Genomic DNA, 12,669 nt, shown 5'->3' with positions numbered 1-12,669 from the left:
AACAATCTAAGAAGTTAGAAACTAAATCCTACTAACAGAAAGTTCGTGTAGTTCTACGATATTTAATCGACGTAACAAAGAAAAACCAAGAAACACTCTCATGGGTAAAGAAGAATAAAGAAAAAAAGTACGAGAAGAAAAATGGCATCCTTCCGTTTTTACAATACCCACGTTGCCCAGTGAAGAAATCTAGAAGGAAAGAAAGCTTCGACTTTCGAAGGGAAAAGCTTGAGAAACCTTTGAACCGTATAACAGACACTTCTGCACTTTGTCGCCTCTATAGATCGAAGGGTTGTTTTATGTACTTGCTCGGTATTTCTCTTCTATTTCTGAACGAGAATAAAATAAGGGAGGAGGGTAGGAAGATGCGAAGGAATATAGAACATATGAGAATAAATTGAGATGAAAACAGTAGGTAGTAGTAGTAGGAGGAGGTCAGTTAGAACGGGCAAAACAAACTAAACTGAACAGTATGGATAAATTTTCATTGGAGGAGAGAGAATGCAATGGGAAAAAAAAGAATATCAAAAGGAAAGTAAGAAATGAAAAGAGAAATAAGAAAAGAAAAAGAATAAGAGTGAGTGAGAGAGAGAGAGAGAGAGAGAGAGAGAGAGAGAGAAGAAAGGAGGAAGAGAGAAGAAAGGGTGGGTGGATGTAAAAGCGTGAGTCTGAAAACACGAACGAGCGCAGGCGTCTCGCCACCACTGTTCACCTCGCTAGCATTCCACACCCCCGAGCCCTCTTGGCCTTCCATTCACCCCGCGTTCCTCCCCTTCCCTTTGAAGCATCACCGAACGCAGCGGAGTCGGTGCTGTTCGTTGCGCCTCGGTCAATTCGCGAACAGTATGGCGCTACGCGCTCCGACACGACATCGTACGCGATACGTACTCTAGACATTCTAACCTCCATCCCGAGGACGACGCGTCAACCCTGCACCACTTCCACTGGTTACCGTTTTGTCAATTAAAACCAGCTAGTTTGACAAGAGCGCATTTGAACTTTCCCTTTAAACGGACACTATCCAATTCTTATGACTCTCGAAACACATAAAAAGGGAAAAAAGAGGAACAATTGAAAATTGAAAAGGAGGGAACGTTGGAGTCGAGTACACAAAGAGACCACAAGTTTAGTGGCTTGCGTGAAACCGCGTGCACGACGTCGAATCGGGCTGTGGTCGAGCAAGATATTGCTCTCCAAGGAATACTAATCGCTTTGCGGTAATAACTAGAGGCTTTGAACTATATACCTACACGCTGTCTCTCTCTTTTTCTCTTTGTATTAATTTTGAAAGAGAGAATGTAATCACCACGATGATCATATCGTTTTTTTGAATGAATTATATGTATTTAGAATCGAGAAAGAGAAGACGATGTTATGTTAAGGAAAGACGAAAAGAATTTTCGAGCTAAAAAGAATCGTTTCAATTCTGGTGTTGATTCTAGCGTTGTGGGAAACGCGATGTGAGACAACCACGGACTGGTAGATAAGAGTGGAAAACGATAAAATCGAGGAAGGCGCGGAAAGAAAACTGGAGTGAGAAGGGTAGGTAGAGTCTAGAGACAGCGCCGGTGGCGGTAGCAGTAGGGGTAGTAGTGGTAGTGGTGGTGCTTCTGCTGCTACTACTGGTGGTGGTAGTGGAGCAGCCGGTAGTGGTGGAGGCGTGCAAAGTTATCGTGGAACAGCTGACCGGCGATAAACGCGTCGTGGCACGTGGTATGTCGCGAGATAATTAACGGCCGAAATTTTTCATCGGCATCGAGGATCAAAGTACCTTTTTCTATCGGCAAGCCGATTCTACTTTACAAAATGGCATGTCCATTTTCAAGAGCACACACCACGGAGTTCGAGCCGTCGGACGACGAACGGGACATTAGCAAATCGACGAGGATCTCCAAAGAGAGAAGCAAACCCTCTAGACAGTCCTCCGTGCAAATAGCCTGCTCTCTTCTAGGAGAGGACAATGACGACATCGAGAACACGCAAACGCTCAATCTGAAGCACCTCAGAGCCGCGGTCCTCGTCTTGACAAACCCTTCGGTATGTTATTCTACTTATAATCAAAATTATCTTTTTTTTTCGATCTTTAAACAACTCGATCGAAGCCTCGATCGATAAATCACTTGTCACTTTATTTACTCACACCTTCCTGTAACCCTCACTTTTGATCTTTTTTTATGAATTTTTTTTCTAGTACTCTAAATGGATGAACAACTTGATAAAATCAGAATATTGTTCGAATATATATTTTATTCTTGGAACAGTCGGATAGCGTTCAATATTCTATAGGAGTTTTTTTTTATTACGAATCATCATATCAAATGACTTGGGCTATAATGCCGATCGAATTGCATTTTAATATTTAATGTTTCGGAAATATTTCAAGAATGTTCGGTTAACTCTGACGCATCATAAACAGACGGAAACAATGGTAATCATCTCTTGTGTATTCCAATTGCATTTGCATGCGAGAGTATATTGCAAAATTCACGTAAAAATAACGCAATTGCTTTTTCCTTCGTTCTCTTTGCGTTTTAACCACGCACAATCGAGTGTACGTGTGCGTGTGTATGTGTATGCAGATGTACGTGCGCTGTATCATTAAATTTATCGAAAATTTCACGCTTCAAATTGCATTTTCATCCCGGTTTTTTTTAGCATAGATACTTATACTACTATATGCCCTTGTATCTGTTTAATGAGATATCGTTAATATTTTTCTAAATCAATTAGTCAAAATATTAACAAAATGGATTCAAAGAAACTTTATCAGAAATTTCAGCGTTTAACGAAATATCTCGAGTAGAACAAACTTCGAGTTTTCCTGACTTCGCACGAAACAATAATCAAGAGTGAAGTGAAGGCTCAAGTTTGCTACTTCGCTCGAAGAAACAAACAGGAATATAATAAACATACACTGCCACTTAATAATAACATAGCAATCAATTTTATATCAGTAAAAGATTTATTTTTCACATTATGTTATTCACATCGTAAAAAAAATCATTTAGCTTATATTTTTATGTTCGTTAAATTTTTTCATATTTACAAACAAATTGGCTTTTGTTTGAATTGCTTAATAACATATGGATTTTAATTCGTTGTCCTGTTAACGATTATATGTAGCAAATAAGCAATATTTACACGAATTAAGTAATAACGAATGAAATAATAATTCGTTAAATTTTAGTCAGCTTTAAAGTTATTATTATGTTTGAAATAAAGATCGATATTTTTAATAACTTATTCAAAGTATTTTTGTTAATTTGATTGATCAACAATTTATAAAAATAGAAACTTTTTTCATCGTTGTGAGATCGATTGGTAAACTATTATTGACTTTCGATGTAGAATAAATTTTTCTTGGATTCTCGACGATTTGTCCATTGTCTACTACACACTTTGTTTCTAGTTTCTTCCTCTTCTTTTACTTGTTCGGTAACAAGAAAGAAGGGACGAATTCGAAAGTTGCTTTACCCGAGTAGAAGAACGTCTTATCGACTAGCACAAGAAGAAAGATGTTTTCAACTTCCTACTTTGTCGGGAATGAAATGTTTTACAAGAAAAAACGATATATTCTTTTGACGATGTCTACAAGATTAAGAATTTTTGTCGAAAAGAAAATACCCATTTTTCGCGAAATATTTTTACAAATTGTTCGAAATAATTGCATTTGTGAATGACTGTAAAGAAACAATGGTTTTTCAAATAAGATTCGTTCATTTATACAAAATATTCAATAATCTCGAGTAAATATATAAAAAGTTGTAAGAATCTGTCTTAAAATTAGTTATAGATAAATCTCGGGAGACAGTATTTAATCAACTACAGAGGATTAGAGATAAAATGGGTGAGAAAAGGTGAATCCACGGCTTAAGACGATACCACAAAGGGCAAATCCTTTAAGACATTAAGCCGCATACGCAACAGACGCGTACGACTCACAACTTCCTCATTCTCACTGTCTTTAACCCCTTTACCTCTTCCACGCGTTATACCATCATCTTATTCTCAGATGATCACAAAAAGGAACATTGAAGGAAGGAAGGAAGGAAGATAGGTCGAGAAAGGGGAGTCGTTTTCAATGGGCGGAACGAAATGTAATCTGTAGTACCTGTTGAGCCGTCTTCGTCGTCTTCGTCGTTTGCGACGTGAATGACATAAGTACATACATGTCAATTGTGAGAAAACGAATATCATCAAAGTACGAGCTTAATTATTTTAATTATAAAGATTAAATGGACTTTGATAGAATATACAAAATCCAAATAAAATCCAGTCAAATTTCTCAAAATCTAACATCTTGTATTTTTACGTAAAAGGGCAAATATATGAGTATGGAAGGCTGAATTTAGAGGGCTGAGCAAAAATATTTAAATTAGAGCGTGAGCAAAATGCCACGACGTCGCCGGTGGCTTTACTTTCAAATGTCTGCGAGAAGAGAAGAGTCGAATGATTAATGTTTCAGTATGTTGGAAAGCTTTGAAAGGATTTCACCTATATACATTATACATATATATATATATATACTAAGAATGGTATCACGTTTCAACGTGCGTCTCAGTTTTGCGTTAACGAAGAATAGAAAAAAAAAAAAAAAGATTGAAAACAATATAAAAGCTTTTGATTAGTCTGGTAGTTTCAGCGTTTTTAAAAATGGTCGTTTGTCCAAACGAAAAATAAATTTACTTTGAAATTTTTAATCGTTCGAATGAACAAAAAGAGAAATCGAATAACTCGTATCTACCTGACCGGTTTGTTTGGTGTTTTTAACATATTAACATCAACGCATTTTGCGAGAAGTTTTGATAACCGACTTTCTGCTTCGATCCCCTGCAAACTATATCGAGCGCAAATTTTTCATTTCTTCTACATTAAATAATTAATTTCATATCACGCAGAAACACGAGATATAATACTCTCGTATTTTTTTTAAATTCTATTATCTTCCTCCTGTATCAATAAGTTAACATGTTTATACCCCAAAATTCATTCCCTTCTAACGAACTGTATCTTTTCATAAATATTATTCAAACTGACATACTTAACTAACGAACTTTGTTAATTCGCTGAATTTGTCTTTTCTCTCTTTTTTTCTATTCGCTAATAGTTCATAAAAAGGTACGCGAATCGATCGTCAATGAATTACGCTTCGGAATATTTAATCGGTAAAATTCACATTCACCATTTTCTGTCTTTGAATTCCTCCTTTTTCTGTCTTTTTCTCTTTTTTTCTCGCACTTTTTTTTTTAGTCTTTCATCGTGTAAACTAGATGTAATAGGACTTTGCATCTAACATGCTTATAACGTTCTTAATAAAGGTGATAGATCGCCTCCAGCTCTGTGTGCGGTGTTAATATTGGGAGCAAAGACGATGTTTGTCCTACGTGTCGATGAGGTCGATTCGAAAATAGTGTCGACGTGACATCGTCTAAGCGCATGTATATTCATCGATATGTGAATAACAAATCAAAGAACGAATATTATGCATATAGATATATAAATATATATATACATTTCATGTTTATTAGCTAACGATATGTTTTCGTAGATTTATTCGTTTTGAGTTATTGGCGTACGTAATACGTAAAAGCTTAATATATGACTTTACTTTAGCTTTTTACTATATTTAAAACAAACTTCCAGCATGTTTATTCTACCATACTATGTTTTCAGTATGAAAAGCAAACTACCCTATAAAACACATTATCAGAAGCTAAACCAAAAATAAAGGACAAAAGTTTGTTTGTTTTATGTAATTAAAGATCAATTATAATTTAACGAAGCTTCTTTCTATCTTTGTTTCATGATATTTTTCATTCTCTAAAATTAAAAAATATATATATAAGTAAAACCAGTTACAATATAAAAGCAAAAGATCTTATTTTTGTAATACTTACAATAAATACAACTTCAAGCATAAACATTGGAAAGAGAATATGTTTAACAAAGTAATGTTTTTCCTGCATTAATTGCACATACGTAGTGCAATATTTCTTTTCAAAGAATCGATGTTTTTGATATCCAAGTTAAAAGGCTTTTACTGAGGAAAATCCGGCATAGCCTTGGACTAAAAGGGTCGAGAGCAATTAGTCCGACAGACGGTTTGATACACAAGATTGCTTCGTAACAGAGGCACGATGTACCGTTTCTATTATAGTTTCTACTCTCGTATGTATACTTATTTATGTAGTATCTAAGCTAGGGCAAAATACCGAAACTATTCTGATTACTTGGAAACGCAATAATATCTACAATATACCTACGTATATTCAATAATCAGATAGAAAGGAATTTATTCCAAAGCTTTCGGATCTCTTGCGCGAATCTAAAGTATATTTACGTATATTAGATCGATAAGAAATTATTCAAAAGATTCTAGATCGAAGTAAACACACACTAAACAAGGACGGCCTTAATATCGAATAATCGAACTAACGAGTTTATCATATAGTTACTCCTTATTCAGATATAGAATCTGTGGAGTGAACTCACCTTATCGATATAACAAAGTATACTACTTGTAATTGGAAGTTTACGTAATTCTATTAACCGTTTAAAGCGTACGTCGAAGCATACACAAGCAATAGTTAAATCACTTCTGTTTTACCTTTGACTAAATGTAGTACTGCACACGTACTTTGATAAACGTAGTACAATTTCATAGACACTCAAGATCCCATATCGTACCCAGTGCACCAACTTCGGCCCTTTGACAAAGATCCCATGAATTTCCCATCAAAATGCCGATATTGAATTTATCTTCTTTAGTATCTTACCGTTTCTGATATTTCTAAAAGAAAAAGAAGATATTCCAAATATTAATATCTTAAAATGATATAAATTTAGAAATATTTCTGAATAACAATGATTTTTCAAAATAATTACTATTGTAGTTGTATCTGCTTTATCAATTTAAAAATAAATATATATATATATCTATAAATATTTGAAAAAACTTTTATAATTCTACATGATGAATTATCGAGATTTTCTATAAATTCTTATATATTAATTATAGGAAATCTTTGTACAGATGTTATTACGTGTAACTCTCAGGCAGACAGTAGGACCAATTTCATTCCATTTATTCTACCATCCGTGAATTAACGTTTGACCAGACTTTATCGAATAATCACGTTTCGTTTTATCTATTCGTTGATAGAATCGATAAAATAGTCTCGATAAAGGGGGGATTGGAGAAGTAATTATTCCATAGTTTAATCAGAAAATTAAAATAAAACCTGATAGTATTATCTGGAATTCGCATTAAACGCAGATTAAAACGAAGACAAGAGCTCGTGATTATCGCCTAATGCTTTGAGCTTCTATCTTCTCGAATTATATATATATATATTACCGGAATAGTGGGAAATCAGGCAATGTTAGCAATACCTTGCATTGTCCTCAATGTAAAGCGTTTTTAGACGAAGTCGGAAATGTATTCATATCTTTCACATTTCCTAGAAATTCTTGAGAATGACAAAAGTAAAAAAGCAGATATAATATATTTCCTTCTAAATCCGCTTATATATATATCTTCCAATACGATAAGAAACAAAAGATACAGATTTTCTATGGTAATCTCTATGAATATCGGTCTAAACACAATATAATCTTCTACTACGATAGATAACAGTGGACCTACATAATAACACACTGGCATAGAGTAAGTTCCAATTTCTACAAGTGAGCACAGTCTCATAAACCCGCTCCATACTCACTTTTGTGTATGTGTCTGGGGGCGGGATGTGTGTTAAATGTGAGGGAGGAAGGGTGTGCCTGTTGCCCGATAATGTATTCTTTTCAATATTGCCTAAATAGCATTTAGTGTTTTATAGAATGTCTAAGTTTTATGTTCAATGCTAAGGAAAAGTCCGTAAAAATTCTTCTGTTTCCTACATTGTCAAAAAACGCTTTGCATCGAGGGCAGTGCCGGGTAATCGCTAACATTGCCTGATTTCCCATTATTTCGGTAACATATATATATTTTATTTTTTTTTTATAGAAACCATTAAAATACTGTTCTGAATGTCTACGATTATCCTTTACAAAGCTACCTTTTTTATTTTCCTTTCAGACAAACTTTTATATAGCTGGAACAAAAGAGAAAAAGAGAGAGAAAGAGTGAAAGAGGGGGAACGGGAAATAATAGCAACTAAAAAGCACTATGATCCAAACAATAATAGAGAAAGCCTTGTAATTTTCCGGAGACCAATTGTTACATAGCTAATGTAAACCGAGGGTAAATGAACAAATACAACAAGTATTCGCAGACGACACGTATAAGTTATGTTATTTTGCGTTACGAAGTAAGAGACCTATGTATATAAGTATGTACTACATATATAGAAGGTAAGCACTTATCTTAACCCCGTTGGTTGCATTCTATTTCTGAAAAAAATACCGTATATATGGTAGATACTTTGCTTGAGACGCGTACTGTTAGACATCTTGCCGCCAAATTACTTATCACTTTACGTTTGTGTGTGTATCTGTAAATTATGCTTATAGAATTAATTTTATGATCATTTATATTATTTTTGTATTTGAATAAAAGCAAATAATATATTTTGCTCCCTATTATTTATCTTAGAATTTTTTAACAAATATGAAAATATTTGTAATTAATTATTATGAGATAGAAAGAAAAATGATTAGGAAGTAAATTGTAATAGTCATTTGTATCTTCGTAATAGTAAATATTATCTTCATAGAGTATTTTATAATGTGGTAAAGACCTAGATGATACAATCTACCATTTTCATAACATCCCTAGGGTCATTTAACAACGTCAGTCGACAACACGATGTTGAAGGGACAGAAACAGGTTAAGGGTCAACGAAATGCAGTATCTTGAGCAAACATTCGTGGTATCCGGAAGATGAGATTGCGATTTAAAATGCTGATAGAATACTAAAGATATCGTTGGACTCTATCTGCATTGACTTGTAATATAGAAAGAAATTCTCTGTGAGTTGAAAAAATTAATAAAAATTAATAAAATGCATTTCCAGATATTGAGATATAATTTTAGATAGAATTTCTCGTTCGTACGATAAGGTATTCTTCTTTATTGTTTAGCCTTTTTCATAGAACAGAACGGAAATAAAAAAAGAGAGAGAGAGAGAGAAAAAAAGAGATGTAGGTATTGAGAAAATTTGTTTGCTTAAAATCTCCAGAGGACTACTACTGTGTTGCATTTTCTTGTGGAATGAAATTTTAAAAAGGTCATCTCATGGTACAAAGCTCAAAAAGCACATCTGTTAAATGAACATATTCAGACTAATATACCGACCATTATTAAGCCTAACTCTAAAAGCGCAAAGAAATTAAATGGTACCAGCGTCGCATTTCTTGAAAGAGTTATTTTTCTCACTATGTCTTTTTTGTAGCACGTAGTAACTTAGATAACCATTACTGATTCTTACAATTCTTTGTGCACACAACACAGAAATATTTAACAGCAAAAGTTCAAGAGATAGAGTTGTTCAGTTATATAATATTGAGTAAAGCAAAACGAAATACATGGTAAATGCGAGGGAGAAAATAGGAAAGAAAAGAACGAGAGAAGGGTAAAGAAAAATCATCGTAATAAAATTGTCTGTTTCGCGTTCCTTCTTCAATGCTCGAACTTTTTGATTATTGCTCGCGGAATTCGATGAAAGAATATTTTTAATATGAATCCCCGCTTTCATTGTAAATTCTAATCAAAAGAAAATTTCAAAAAGTCTTACAGTTTTACAACATCAATACGAACATTCCTCATTCCGTCTAGAAACAGCAATCCGAAATAAAAATTGTAGAAAGTCATGCGAACGGTGGATAAACACACCGTAAGTCCCGATGGATTCAAAGGATTAAAGGGAAAGAAAAAGGAAAAGTTTAAATGGATTTTTAGATTATTATCAATAGTAAAATGACTTTTTTTCTCGTATCAATACTACGAATTTTTCTTATCAATTCTCATAGATTTCAAATATTCTTTTTTCTTTTCTATCATTTCACTATCATTTCTTTCATTCAACTCTCTTATTAATTTCTACTTCTTCATAGCTCGTTAATAAGATTAAAGTATTAAATGAATGTCTTAAATCTTTATTATATACCTGCCTTTTATTTAATTGTTAGGAAGAGAAAGGAAAGATCGCAACAATTCGAAAACCGTAAGTTTCATATAAGAGAACGCAATGGACATCAACATACATGTTAATTCCGTATTGCCATTCCTACAAATGCATACCGGAAATGGCACGATGTATGTATGTATATACCTTAGTATATCTGTGTATGCATGCATGAGCTTATGTGCGAATGAGCGAGGTACACGAACGTAGGTAATGTTACGTACCGATCGATATTTCCGTCGCTTTAACACTGCTTCTCTGCAGCCCGAGCTAATCGTGAAAGTCGTAATGCATTTCCCGTTAAATTCAAACGTAAGCCGTAAACAGGAGAACGCTATCTCGTAAAAATTCTCTTCCATTTCTTTCTTCGATTTATTTACTCAAATCGTACATAATCTTCCTCTTTCTTTATTACAATCCTTCCTGCACTCTTATTTCCAGTACTTTTACAATTCTTCTTTCTTTCTTCTTCGTCCCTCTTTCTCTCTTCTTTTCTTTTCTTATTGAAATCCTACAAAAATAACAATAGATTTTTCCGAGTTTATCGCGTTAGGATGAGTAAGTGCAAAAGTACATTATGAAAAATATGATTAATCGAGAAAGAACTCAACTTCAATACGTTTAATAACTTCATTTTGAAATCTACGAAGCGACTTGTTAATTAATTAATCTCATTATCATCGAATAAAGTAAATATAAAATATAATACAGTTATCGATTCTTTTTTTGCCACAAGGAATACTTATAGGGATTTATTAAATCTCGAAAGTTTCAGGATTCGTAAATAAGTTTGATATTCAAGTTAACCCCAAGTGAAATGAGATGATGTATCTGGTATGCTTCATTCATACCGTTCGGATGGAATACAATAGTCGATGCTATCCAGTGATGCATAAAAATGTCTGAGAAGCATCTGCACTTCCCACCTGTCGAACGTTTCAACGAAATTCATTGAATTTCTCAGTAGGTAGGCAGGTTATAGGTAGGTAAGTGTTATGTGGTACGCCAGGTGAATAGCCATAAACCATTTTCTTCCTCGTTTCAATATTCTCAAATTCCTACTATTTCGTTCAAATTTCTTTACCAGTTAAAAAGTAAATCGATTAAACTGTGTCGTGAAAAGACTTTCAAATAAGATGAAACAACGAAGACAAATGCTCTATCTTCATAGAAATGGCCGTAAAGATTCACTTTTCTTTCTTTGTGAATTCCTTTTATCCTTTTCGCAATTCGAATCTTTTTCTACAGTTTGTACAAGGAATCGCTGAGCGAATGCGTGTTCGCTTTAGGGTAGAAAGATCTATCCCCAGATAGATTTCTGTAAAGTAATATTCACCTATTGTGTATCAACTCGAGAAAATCTGAAATAGATCTCGGCTATGCTTGTCTCAATATTTCGTTTACTACTATTTTGAAAAGAAAACCAAAATAGTCATTTATTTTTCAATCCTACACACTCTACCTTTTCTATTACATATTGGGTAAATATTTTTTCTCGACAGAATTATAAAATCATATATTATATAAGATTTACGAAGTAAAATTATTTACTTCTTAAATTTACTATTAGAAAACAATGAATTTTCTTTTTTAAATGAAAATATTAATATAATTATAGTTGTGTATTGAAACATCATACATTATAAAAGATTGGAGAACAAGTAACATTACATATTTTTTAAATTTACTATATTGAAAACATTGAACTTTTTTTTTTTAATAAAAATATTAATATTGTTAAGTGGTATTTAACAAACTATCTTACTTCTGAATTATACGATAAGATCAGCAACGAAGCGTTAATAATTCACTATTCTTTCTATGATAAATGACCAGCGGTTAAGTACGTTTCTCGCGCGAGTAAAAGGAAAGGAAGAAAAACGAGTTTGATGCTATTGTATATGTCATCGAAAGATAGTAATAAAAGCGAATCGAACGAATTGCTCTTCGCATTCCACATTATTGCCGTGCAGGTTTCTTCTTACCTTTTTTTATATCTTTTCGATTCATTGAAAATCGAACGTATTGTCGTAAAAAAGTAGAAAAAAAATATCCCATTATATGGAAAAATTTTATGTACGATCGAAACGATCGTAGACTTTAAACACGTATTCGAAGTGCGTACCTTGGTTCTATAGAAGTTCATGTCTTAGCCCTGTAGGGAGCTTCAAAGTGCTAATGTTCACGCCCCCACTATTCATACCCCCACTACGCACGCCCAGCTGGGCCCGTTAACAAAAACACTCTTTCTATTCTTCGATTGTACGACTACGAAGACACATCTTCTTATTAGACGACAAAGAAGAAACGATAAACTGATTAAGAACCAACAAGGCAAGCGAAGTACAACTAACTACCCTTTATATTACCACAAACCCGACGAAAAGTAAAATAAGCGAAGTGTATAAGCACTCTTTACAGTTCTATAGACGAGCAAGAGGTGAGATACACGTCCAACCTCTAGTTGAACGCCATTAATTATTATATCCGAATTAACAACCAGAGTTTTTATGCCACAATGCTTTTCTCTGACGAGTCAATAAAG

The 12,669-nt window shown here is 33.7% G+C and overlaps 1 protein-coding gene across 1 annotated transcript in view; it reads left to right on the top strand.

The window, feature by feature from the left end:
* The first annotated feature begins 800 nt into the window (after positions 1-800).
* The window catches only part of LOC106785349 (head-specific guanylate cyclase), a 31,220-nt gene continuing 19,351 nt past the window's right edge, over positions 801-12,669 (top strand). Inside the window, exon 1 of the mRNA XM_014745738.1 lies at positions 801-2,037. Coding sequence (XP_014601224.1) covers positions 1,807-2,037 — 231 coding nt within the window. The 5' untranslated portion in view covers positions 801-1,806. The remainder of the gene's footprint in view (positions 2,038-12,669) is intronic.

This window comes from Polistes canadensis, unplaced genomic scaffold (assembly GCF_001313835.1).
Source record: "Polistes canadensis isolate GaletaPanama2010 unplaced genomic scaffold, ASM131383v1 scaffold_2, whole genome shotgun sequence".
Classification (NCBI taxonomy): domain Eukaryota; kingdom Metazoa; phylum Arthropoda; class Insecta; order Hymenoptera; family Vespidae; genus Polistes; species Polistes canadensis.
The sequence above is the reverse complement of the archived record's forward strand: the minus strand, read 5'-3'. Positions and strand labels throughout refer to the sequence as shown.